Source organism: Calonectris borealis, chromosome 1, assembly GCF_964195595.1.
Source record: "Calonectris borealis chromosome 1, bCalBor7.hap1.2, whole genome shotgun sequence".
NCBI classification, from domain to species: domain Eukaryota; kingdom Metazoa; phylum Chordata; class Aves; order Procellariiformes; family Procellariidae; genus Calonectris; species Calonectris borealis.
This window is the reverse complement of record NC_134312.1, coordinates 83,259,824-83,272,527: the sequence shown is the minus strand read 5'-3', so window position 1 is coordinate 83,272,527 and position 12,704 is coordinate 83,259,824. Positions and strand designations below refer to the sequence as shown.

The window sequence follows — 12,704 nt, the reverse complement described above, 5'->3', positions numbered from 1 at the left end:
AGAGGAGATAAACTGAATTTACCTGTGTCTTTCCCCAGTTGCACTGTTCACTGTGTGACAGGTTGTCTCCATCTGTGGATGGTCCGATGCCGCTGTCAAGCTTGCATCATGGCTATGACATTTATAAACGGAGGTCCGCGAGCCACAGGCATGGAGTGACTGGCTCAAGGTCAACTGCAGCCTGCGACAGGGACAGGAACGACACCGAGGTCTCCCGGGTCCCACGGCTGAGCTCTGAGCACTGACCGGAGCCGGCGGTGTTTGACAGCCCCCGTCGGGGTTTTGACTGGGAAGGGGCAGGGGCAGGTTTGCATGGTGGAGGGGTGGGGGAAGAGAAGGGCGGGGGCGGTGCCACCCCTTGGGCAAGCTGTTGCGAAGCGCCTGGCCGGGGAGCTGCAGCCCGCAGCGGGATCCCCTCGGGGTCCCCCCCCCCCAACGCCGGGACGCCCCTGGGCTGGGGCTGCTGCGGCCGCCGCGGCGGTGGGCGAGGGGGGCAGCCTCCGCGCACGTCCACGAGTGCGTGTGTCTCGCGGTGTGGATGCGTGCATCTGTCTGTATCTGAGCGTGCCTGTGCTGGCGCTGCCTGTATCTGCGTGTGTCTGTCTTTCTGTATCCGTGCGTGCCTCTGCTCACGGGTGCGTGTCTCTGCGCGCGTCTGTGTGTGTGTCTGCGTGTACCTCTCCCTCTCGCTCTGTGTAACCGTGTGCGTGCGTGCTCGTACACCTCCCTCTCCTCCTCTCTCTCTCTCCCCCCTCCCGTGTGTGTGTGTGCGCGGCGGGGAGGGCAGAGCCGGGCGCGCCGTGCGGCAGCGCGGTACCCCAGCGCGAGGCAGAGCACGCCGGGGCGGGAGCCGGAGCCGGGGCCGGAGCCGGGGCCGGGGCCGGAGGAGGAGCTGCGCCGCGCCGGGAGCCCCGCGGAGCCGCCGGGCGAGCGCGGCCGCACCGAAGCGCAACAGGCGGGGCGCGGGGCGGGGGGCGGCGGGGCGGCGGGCGGATGGCGGCAGGCGGCGGCGCCGCCCGCTGAAGGCGAGGGGGCGAGGCGGTTGCGGCGGCGGGCCGCGGGGCAGAGCGGGCGGGATGCGGGCAGAGGAGCCGCTGGCGCTGGCGGCCCCGCGGGCGGGCGGCGGGGAGGCGGAGGCGGAGGCGCCGGGCGAGGAGCGGAGCGGCGGCAGCTGCTGCAGCAGCGAGCGGCTGGTGATCAACATCTCGGGGCTGCGCTTCGAGACGCAGCTGCGGACCCTCTCCATCTTCCCCGACACGCTGCTGGGAGACCCCAGCCGCCGCGTGCGCTACTTCGACCCGCTCCGCAACGAGTACTTCTTTGACCGCAACCGGCCCAGCTTCGACGCCATCCTCTACTACTACCAGTCCGGGGGGCGGCTCCGCCGGCCGGTCCATGTGCCCCTTGACATCTTCCTGGAGGAGATCCGCTTCTACCAGCTGGGCCAGGAGGCCATCGAGACCTTCCGGGAGGACGAGGGCTTCATTCAAGAGGAGGAGAAGCCCTTGCCCCAGCACCACTTCCAGCGCCAGGTCTGGCTGCTCTTTGAGTACCCCGAGAGCTCTGGGCCGGCCCGAGCCATCGCCATTGTCTCCGTGCTAGTCATCCTCATCTCCATCGTCATCTTCTGCCTGGAGACCCTGCCCGAGTTTCGCCAGGAGCCCAAGGGCACCCAGCCTGGCTTTGGGGAGGCGGCGCCACCCGGCGATGAGGCGCTGCTGCCGCCACCGCCACCGCCAAGTGGGACTCCGCCGCCCCTGCGCCCCACCGCTGGCACTGGCCCCTTCTTCACCGACCCCTTCTTCCTCATCGAGACCCTGTGCATCATCTGGTTTTCCTTTGAGCTCCTCGTCCGCTTCTTCGCCTGCCCCAGCAAGCCCGAGTTCTCCCGCAACATCATGAACATCATAGACATCGTGGCCATCATCCCCTACTTCATCACTCTGGGCACCGAGCTGGCTCAGCAGCAGCAGCAGAAGCAGCAGCCTGGCAGCAGCAGCAACAATGGGGGCCAGCAGCAAGCCATGTCCCTGGCCATCCTCAGAGTTATCCGCCTGGTCAGAGTCTTCAGGATCTTCAAGCTGTCCAGGCACTCCAAAGGGCTGCAGATCTTGGGGAAGACTCTCCAGGCCAGCATGAGGGAGCTGGGCCTCCTCATCTTCTTCCTCTTCATTGGGGTGATCCTCTTCTCCAGTGCTGTCTACTTTGCAGAGACTGATGACCCCGACTCCCTGTTCACCAGCATCCCTGATGCTTTTTGGTGGGCAGTGGTGTCCATGACCACTGTGGGCTATGGGGACATGTATCCCATGACAATTGGTGGCAAGATTGTGGGTTCCTTGTGTGCCATCGCGGGTGTGCTCACCATTGCCCTCCCTGTCCCTGTCATCGTGTCCAACTTCAACTACTTCTACCACCGAGAGACTGATCATGAAGAGCAGTGCCAGTACACACACGTCACCTGCGGCCAGCAGCAGTCACCCTTCTCTGAGCCCAAGAAGGGGGACAGTAATCAGTCTCTCAGCAAATCTGAATTCCTGGAAGCAGAAGATCTGGAGTCCATGAAATATTCCAACTTCATTCCTCCCAACAACCAGGGTTATAAAGAGAAGAAAATGCTGACAGAGGTGTGATCAATTTTGTTATCCTGGGTCCAGACACGGAGCTGCAAGCTGCTGCACAGCCGTCTTCCTACTAGCAGCTGGATCTATTCAGCATTTACATGCCAGACTGTGAATTGTGATACCGTAAACAGAATGATTGTGATAATGGGCTCTTCTGTCCTGATTTGCTGTTTCTCATTACCGTGTGCAGCCAGAAATGTTCTTGCTTTATTCCATGGAGAGCTAGCTGTCATCCCCCACTCCCTCGTGAATTTCTTTCCCTGAAGACTGCTTTAATCCAATATCTGCTCTGAAACCTAGCAGAGAAGGGCAGAGAAGCCCTTGCCACTACTTCAGCTGAAGGATTCAGCAGGGAGTAAACAGTTAAAGGGGCTACAAACATCTGGCTCAAGCTGTGCCCTTAGTTCCTGTGCCAGCGCAGTGCCCTTGGCTGTGGGATCAGTCACGCCTGCCATGCCATTGCCTTTGAATAATGGAAACGCTGTAGCCAGCATCACAGTGAGTTCTGCAGCTGTAGGGGAAAGTCAGCAAGCAGATGCCTGCCTTCTTTGCAACCCTTGGCATGCTAAAGATCCTCTTGGTTTATGTTTCAAAAAAGGTGCATAGATCTAAAAGCTCTTTGCTACTTGTGACCATATACCATTTATCAAAAACAGACTTAAAGAAATCAACAGGCTTGGTGAAGATTCTCTGTGTTTTGAGCTTATTTCAGCCTTATTTATGCCAGTGCCCTGATGTTAATTGGCTTTTATCATACCAACTTAATCTTCATAGTGGTAAGTGCCTTCTGATGCAAGGCACATTTGAGTAAATTCATTTGTTATCTCCGCAGTTTGTCTCCACACAATAGCGTTTAATGAGATGTACTTTATGCTTCAGATATCCAGTTCTGTATTCAGGCATGTGAGAGCAATTGACTCCACTGCGTTTTTACTGAAGTGTTTGTATAGCTGAGGGAAGTTTGCATGTTGGTATTTTGTTGACATTGCTGAAAAACCCTGAGCACAGACAGCTGCACCTGTGCTGTCTGAAGATTGCACTGATTTAGCAGGTCACCGGCATAAATTGCCCCAGGGTAAGCGTGTCAACATTTGAGATTGAGATTGGCATGGATACAAACTTCCCTAAGCCATCTGCACAAACCCAACAGCATACCCCAAACCTTTCAAATGAGGGGAGAAGCAGCTAGCTTGAAGAGATGCTTTTGCTGTATTACTGATGTAGCCAGTTCTTGGTATTTCATGGATAGAAGGCACAGCAATGTCTTTCACGTGCACTAGGTTTTGTGAGAGCAACTTGTGCTAGCAATGTAAAATGCATAGCTTGGCCTGCAGTGCTGGGTTTGCCAAGGGACCAGAGATTTGCATCTTAAGATGCACATTTTGCTTCCCAGTTAATTTCATTTTTTTCATCAGCTCTGCCTTACACCTAACTTCAAAATGTTTCAAATGCTGCCAGTGGGTGAGAAGGGGAAATGGATGCTTTCAGATTCTATTGGCAAATTTTCCTGCAAGGAAAAGTCTTTCTTGTTTTAAATCTAAGTGTATATTCTGCATTCACATGTGTGCATGTGTATGAAAGCAAAGGCAGCCATTAATGCCTTGCATCATACTGTATGATATGCATATTAGAATGTACTACATATTGCATGTGACACATGTAATACGTAAACCAGACATAATATCAAGATGCAAAATGTATCGAATACATTTTATGTATATGTATATATTATGCTTTTCAATCATAAGGCTAAGAATGCTAAAGGCATATACTTTAATATAGTCAGAATTGACCATAGAACTGGTTGTGAGGTGGGATCTGTTTGCATCTTTGTAACCCTGCTTGTTTTTCGTTGTCTTGAGATCTGGCTCCATGCCAAGAGTGCTTTTATTGTGGCCCCTCCTCATCTGGGCCCTGATCATATGGTAGAAGTTGTTTGTGTAACTCCTAACTGCTGCCTTTCTCCAGAGTCCCATTGTCTTCTCAAAGGTTTTTAATGTACCCCAATCTCCCTCGGGGTCAGCGCACAACCATTATATTAAAACCTCTGTTCTCTCTCTCGCTGAAGTCAGTAGCAGAATGCCACTTGTCTCGGTTACTGCAGGTCAGTCTGGGAGACACAAGTGTGTTGTGGTCAGGGCTCTATAGCTGAGAGAGATTTCCCTGAATACATAGGTGCCTAATTCCTCTTTGATTCATCGGGAGCAAGGCAAATGTCTGTGAAGGTCTGGGCCTTGGGAGCCATTCTGCATTCCTTGAAGCGTGTAACCAGCCGGTGGGTAAGTAATCCTGGTGAATAAGTGGGACTGAGGAAGGATCAGCATGGTGGCATCTCTGTTGATTTTGTGTAAAAAGTTGTCTTGGTCATTGAGTTAATTCAGTAAAAAGCTGCTGTTGTTCTTAGTTGTGTTTTGGGGTCACTATAATGAAATCTTTTCTGTGAGTGCAAGAGAGTGACTCTTCTTCAAATTTTATGTTGCTGTAGCAGATGCACTAGAAAGTAGCAAAAGAACCTGCTGTTTAAGAGGGATGTTTCAAGGCTGCTCCTGTCTCCTAGCAGAATGCCCATGTTTGGGGTTATTTTATGCCTGAGTGTGTCAGCTGATAAAAGTTTCCCCAAAGTAAGATATAAAAAACTCAGGTTAAGCACGGGAGGAGGCATGAGACACACTGAGCCTACGTCAGAAAATTCCTGTGTTTGTTTCTTCCCTTGGGCCCGACCCTGTTGCCCCTGCCAGGCAGGAGCCCTCCCTGCTCAGAACAGGTTGTTCTCCCGACCAGCGTGACAGACGGCTGGGCATGGAAACTCTGGCAAAAAAAAGATGTGAGGCAAATTACTGGTAGCATAATCCCAATGTGTCTTACAGAGATGCTTTTGTAAAGAGATTTCCTGCTTTCAGGTGAAATTCAGCAGTGAGTTTCTAGCTGGAGTGTTGTCTGCACACAGACGCACGCACGCACATGCATACACAAAACACCGGGGTGAAGGCACTTCGTGGCAAACAGACAGCTTTGTGCAGTTTTTTGCGATCCATGTTTTTCAGTTCTGAAAAGAAAGTGCAAGTGAAAATGTGTAAAACAGGAGTGGTGTTTGCTCCCTGGGTTTTCCGTGAAAAAAAATACAATAATACAATAAAAATACAAAAAGCCAACAGAAGCTTGGAAACTGTAACCTATGGACTTTCATTTGGGCATGTAAATCCTTCTCTAAGCATTGCCTGAAAAGCAAGGCAGTGAGGTCCCAGAGTCATCAATAATACTATATATTATAGAACTTCTGGAATTTGACATTGTTATTAAGGAGTCTTCGGATTTTTTTCAAGTGACTGCAGTGACATAGTGGCACATGTGCCATTGACTTTACAGAGGACTCGTGTCACCAAATCACAGAGATGCTTTCAAAAATCTTGCCTCAAGTTCTCAGCTCTTAGCACTCACTCCTGGATGTTCGAAATACAAATCTGTCTGTCTGTCTAGCTATTTCCTTCTGAAGGCAGAGCGCATCCTCGTGAAGCAGAGCAGGCACCTCCAGGGGCTTGTTTCCATAACAACCTCCCAGACTGTTTCTCTCTACCCTGTGACTTTGGCTACAAGCAAAGGCACTCGTTGAATATTTTCAGTTCTCAGATATTAGTACCTTACCTTTACAGCTGTTTTCTTTGCTTACTGAAGATGATCCCATCACCTTGTATCATGTACAACTGTCCTGTCCAACTCCAGACAGACAGTTACCAGCATTTGAAAGCAGAGAGTGCAAGCCAGGAGATGGGAAGGGATTTTATCTGTATATCCTTGCACACAGAGAGGTGGGGAGTGTGTGAAGGACAATCTGAGCACTCATAGTCAAGGAGCTGAGGGGCAACTGGCCCGTGAATCCATCATCTGGGTGCGCAGTGACAAGGAATACGAGCTAAAGCATCACATTAAAAAACCAGAAACTCCCTTTCAACAATCTCACTATGAAATAGTTTTGCTGTGGAAGAGACTACTGCTCCTTCCTGAACCCTTGACTGTTCTGTGACAATCAGTTCTCCAAATAATCTTCCCACAGGATGTTTTGCACCAAGTCAGGACAGGGCAGAAATCATCTTGTTGGAGGTGGGGAAGGAAGGAAAGGAAGAATTTTACTGAGGACACCTTTTTTTATCCGCAACTCATCAACCACATCATGAAAGATTGTAAGCACGAAAGGCATGAAGAGCTGTTTTGCGATACTTCAAAGTCTACATTACTGGTGGATTTCTGCACTTACCTCCAAGATAAAATTCCTATTCTGCTCCCGTTGGAAAATGTTGCAATTCAGGATTTTTGAGCAATTTTCTGGTTTGGCCCTGTTCCTTTTGATCCAGCTTTCATGGATAAAAATTCACTGCTACAGCAGCTGTGGAGGTGAAGGTGACTGGACTTGGTGTTCTCTCCTAGGCCCTCTCGTTCAGTGTCCAGAGATCCCTATGGAGATAAAGAAGAATGAGTATAAAGGAAATTCAGGGCAGCAAGAGAGAGGGTAAGGACTGAAGTGTCTTCCATACTGTGATGGAAAGAAACAGCATCATCCCTAAAAGCAAAGGAACAATCAGCTCCAGCATCTGCTGCTATAGCAGAAGTAGGTAAGATTTCTTTTTCTTTTGTGAAATGAATGACTAAGAGTTTCTTGCAATTAATGAGGAAGGATTTCCTAATTAAGATTTGCAGCCTAAAGGGAGAATCTAGTTCTAGGTGAAGAAAGATAATTATAAACTACAAAAATATAGTATGAGCCAGATCATCACCATCTGCTGATTCAAGTTGGCAAAACTCCATTTAGTACAACTACCTTGGTTTATATTGGGCTCCAACTTCAATCTTCTGCATCAGGTCAAAACATATGTACTCTTTGTTAAAATGCTTATTTTTGTTTGTTCTTCTCTTGAGGTCCTGTTTACATCAGGGAAAGATCTGCAGAGTACAGCAGGAGTTAACCACAGCTTTCCCAAAAGCTCTCATCTGACTTGAGTCCAAGTAAGTCTACCAAACTCAGCAAAGTTAAGCATCTTATTAAGTTTATATTGACAAAAATAAGACCAGCAGCTTTTTATTTATTTTTTTTCTCAATGATGCAGATGAATTCATAGAGCAGTTTTAAGACTACACGGGATTCTGCCCTCAGCTGCAGCCCTATAAGCACAAGATAGCTCTATTTACGTTGCTGTAACCAAAAGCACAGTCTGAGCCTTTCATCTTTGCTCTTTGGAGCTCACACTCTAGACAAATCCTATTCTGAAGACATTTGTAGCCATATCATCAGCAGGCTCACAGTCGAATCCCTGACTTGCAGTCATCTGCTTTACACATAAAGTTAAGGAGGGGAGCAGGTGCTTGCAGGATGAAAAGACTTAATCCTCTGAGAAAATGAACAATTGCCAGTGAATGCTGAGTGTCCTTAGCTGCCACCAAAGACAGTTGGTGATGAAATTGCCTGTTAATTATGAGAAGGAGCTCTTCTTGTGCAGGGTCAGGTCCTAAATAAGGCAAGACCCTAGGCAGGGAGATAAACGCAGAAGAATGTTTTTGGGGGAAAGCAGACAGAGACTGCAGTAACACTGATTTCTAGTGTAGCTTATGTTGTTAGTACATGTCAGTTCTATATGCCTTGCCTAACTGGCTGGTTTTCACTTGCTCCAGGGAAGTCTGTCTGGGGCTTGTTGGCTGGCACAAAAGCTTGAATATTATAGCATGGTTTTACGTGCTTTGGGAAACACATAACTGTGATCGGTGTGGGTTTTACGTCCCTAAAGCATAAACATTCACTGATAAATGTTCACGGCAGGAAATATCCATGTTGTGTGTAGTGCAAATTAAGAGGGGCTGAAGGAATAGATTGAACTTTTCTGTGTATGACTTTTTCTTAGTGAAAGAAAGGAAAGGATTCACAGGAGGGAAAGTGCTCATCAACTTCCGTGGTCACCCTAAAATACTGAAGCCGTGTTGCCTATTCATTAGAGACAAGACTCCTGGGAAACATCTGTCTTCATACAAAATATCATTGAAAGTTCAGTAAGTCCTTCTTTGGCTTCACTTTCACTAAATGGATATAGAATCATAGAATAATAGAATCATTTAGGTTGGAAAAGCCCTTTAAGATCATCGAGTCCAACCGTAAACTTAACACTGCCAAGTCCACTACTAAACCATGTCCCTAAGTGCCACTAAGTCCCACATCTACATGTAATATATATTCACTCGGGTGTAAAGTTTGGAAGACCCTTAGTCAAAAAGTGCTATAAATCACAAATTTACCAATTTAATTACCAAATTTACCATTTAAATTACCACATTTAGTTGGTATTGTAGCCATTGTTTGTTTAAAGAAAACTGGGGGTCTCGATTCTGCTGTCTATGTGAGGTTAGATAAATGCATCCTTGAGGATATGAATGGTGTGGCTCCTAATTTAAATAACTATGAGAGGAGAATCAGGTCCAAAGAAGAGGGCTGTAAAGGCAGGTGTCTAGAATAGATCTCTTTAGGTGTTGTAGATACACATTGGTCCATTCACCTAAAAGGTTGTACACAATTTTACACCAACAGAAGATTCAGCTTTTAGAGTACATCTTGGTTTATTCTCTTACATTCTCTGGAGAGAAATTAAATGGTATTTTACAAGAAAACTGGAACATTACTGTCTCCTCTTGCTGCTCATTGATGCATCTGTTGTTTTCAATTAGCTTGATGGCATCCATTTTCAGGAAGCAGATGCTGCCCTCTTTTACACTGGTGCAATTCTGGAATAACTCCACTGACGTCAGTGAAGTGACTCCAAATTTATCCCTGGTGAAAGCAGAATTGGACCACAGTCTTTGTGTTTGCTTATCTGCTACGGTGCTCTCAGGAAGGTGCACCATTACCATACCACAAGGGGAAGGCAAGCGCCTGTCTGCTGTGCCATGCTCAACCCTTCTGTGTCCTTGACATCACACCCACATGCATGGCTGGAGCAGAAGTCAGGCTGATGTGGCGTGTACATGGTCACCAGATTCCCCATGTTGAATGGAACAGATGCTGGTCCTAGATTCTTGACCGCTTTCCCTAGATTCTTGACCGCTTTCCCATTCCAATTTCCATTAGCTTCCTCTTGCTTGGGTATGTTTTCCAAGGAGACAGAGTTTTTTGAGCTAAAGAAATATAATTGCAAGTCTTAAGTAATGTAATAACAGAAGGGTAGCAGAGGTAGACATGGAGACAAACTCTACCCCTCCTACAGTTTTTTGCTGTTATGGCTATGTGAAAATAGTTGCAGTCCTGGCAGGTTGGCTATAGATCTGCTGGCTCCAGTCTTCATTTTCAGGGAATACCAAGTTTAAACAAATTGGGCTACTTCTTTTCTGCTCTAACTCTGCTGATCTCAGTGATGTTCCTGAAACCGGACAAAAAACTTCACATAAAAGCCATTAGCATGCTGTATGGAAAAATGCCACTTGAGATGGGGCAGATGAGGGTAATGGAAGAAATAGAGTCAGTAAAGAACAGAGTAAATAAGCAGTGTGAGACAGGAGGGAGGTTCTTAAAAGAGTTCCTCAAGGATTAGTCCTGGGATTGTTTAAAATATTAGCAGTAGAGCTGAGACTATAAAATTTAGCAATGAAGCAACCTAAGCGTCATTATCAAGACTGTGGATTAGGACACAGAACTAGATGACTGAACAATTGACTTAAAGAAATGGAAAGACATTAAATAGCACAGAAATTAAAGTTGTGATTGGGATTTATCAGTTGGGAAGACAGACAACAAGAAAGATTTAGGGTGCTAACATCAGCCAGAGAACCAGTGTCACTTACTGAGCCACCAGAGTAATGCAGCCATAAAAATTGCAGGTGCAAGCCTTTGAAAGTCTCAGAAGGAGCACGTTCAGTACCACCTGGGAAAATGTTAATTCTGTAAGGCCTCATCTGGAATGCTGTGTGCATTTTTGGTGACCTAAATTTGGTCAGGAAGGATGCATGGAAGAACAGCAAGAATGATCAGGTGAATGGAAACTGCTTTGCAAGAGGAAGCTGGAAGAGCCTGACTTTTCTAGGCCAGCAAAAGATTGACAAGACCTATAGTTACAAAAATACTGGAGGCAGAGTAGCCAAAAGAGGTAAGAGCTATTTAAACTAAAAAGTAATGTTGGTATTTGAACAATAGAGCATAAACTGGCTATGAATAAATTTACCCTGGAAAGAAGGTGATTTCTAATATAACAGACAAAAAAGGAGAAATGAAAGCTCATTCCAGGTTGAATAGGAGAAATGAAGGCAAAAAACAATTTTTTTTTTTCAGATGGACTTTGTTAAATTTATCAAATGGATAATATGGAAGTAGTTACATGCAATGGAAATAGCCTGGGTTCAGTGACTTTGTCTACTAGAATCCTCTCCTACACCTGGGATGTATTTGAGATGCCGAATAGATGAGAAATTGTGAGATCTTCCTTCATTTCTTGTGTCCTCCAGCTCATTTGCCATACTGCACCCATTTTGCTACAAACGGCCAAATCCTGGTGATTTTATTATTTAGTACTTGGGGTGTGTGGGTAGGAGAGAGAACTAGGGGAGGAGCTGTGAGTCTTGGGAGATGTTTTTTCTCTATGGGACTGGGGGAAGAGAAAGAAGTCCTAGGAGTGGGGTAGGATGGGGCAGGGGATACCAGATCACTCTAGGAGCCAGTCTGGAAATAGAGAGGAAGTCTATGCCCTTTAAAAAAACCACCAGTCTCTGTTCACTGCTCTTCTCCTCAACCTGGAACCTCTGCTGACCTTGTCTGGTCCTTTCTCCCTATCCAGAGATCTCCAGCTCTACGCTGACCTTCCTCCTTCCTGGGGTCTCTGGTAATTCCTCACTACCGTGAGCTCCCTGGAGTCACTGGAAAAGCACATTGCACCTAATTTTGAGAAAAGCCTTGAGCCAGCTCTGCTGCAGCTCAGCCAGGGGTATCTGATTTGGATGCAGAAATCAACAGCGATGCATGACCTTCAGCAGCTTTTGTTGAACGGAAGGTCAGAGCAGTTGATAACAATGGCCACTCTGGCCTGAACAAGTTAGCAGAATAATTTCCTATTCCAGGCACTGTTCTGGCAGAGACAGAATAAAGCTTCATGTTTCCTCTCTTACCTCTTTCAGTTCGTTTCATCCTGTGGGAAAGTGGCAAAATATCCCCTTGAGCTCAGCAGATAGAATAGACATTGACCAAGGTTCAATGGAACTTTACCCATCCATCCAGCTCCATGTCACAAAAGCACCAAGAAGAATCTAGTCCATATACTTTGTCCTTCAGCCTTCTAGCATGTTGCTGCACTTCGTTCACTTCTGTGAGGAAACCATTATCTTATGATTTGTATCTATATTTTGGCTAGCAAGTTCTGCTCTTTAACTTTGAAATAGCTCTGCTTTTTCTCCCTTAAGTAGAAAAAAAGAAAAAAGCAAAGCAAAGCAATTTTATGAATAACCATGCACGTTATGAAAGCATGTGAATACGGACACCGCTTGAGCTTTATCAATGACATTAGCAGGATGGTACACACAAATCTGGTTATCCATCAGTTGTCTTAGGGGCTTGTCCCGAGTGCTTGGCATAATTTCTTGAGTTATGGCAGTAAGCAAAATGAGAAAGGAATTATTTTATAACAATTACAGAACAAGCCAGTGTGTTTCATTTGAACCATGAACACAATGTTGCATCTGTTTCTGAGGACATTGATGGAAAAGGCCACCATCGGTGTACGTTTATGTGGTTCTTAATTTACTGTTGTTATATCATGTGCGCTGCCATTGTGTATAGGAGCCTCAGTCTTGAGGCCTGCAACACATTAATGGTAAAGATCCTACTGCAGCAATCACCACAGAAACACAGAGCAAAAAGCTGGTCAAAGAGCTTATATGGTTAAAATTGTATATATGTCTTTGGAGCTTGAAGAACTTTCTAATGGTGAGAGAGCATTATTACGTTTTGATTTGATAGTAGGAACAGAATGAGGCACAGTTAGCTGTGGAGAGTGGAGGGAAATCAAGAGTCTAAATGAGCAGAACCCATGACTCCTTCTTTAGTGCTACAGAACAAATCTTATT

General features: G+C 46.7%; 1 protein-coding gene across 1 annotated transcript; it reads left to right on the top strand.

Annotated features, from left to right (window-relative positions):
* Positions 1-1,076: 1,076 nt before the first annotated feature.
* On the top strand, positions 1,077-2,633 carry LOC142089679 (potassium voltage-gated channel subfamily A member 6-like). Its single transcript, XM_075166478.1, has one exon. It carries the CDS (start codon positions 1,077-1,079, stop codon positions 2,631-2,633), a length of 1,557 nt encoding a protein of 518 aa, XP_075022579.1.
* The last annotated feature ends 10,071 nt before the right edge of the window (positions 2,634-12,704 follow it).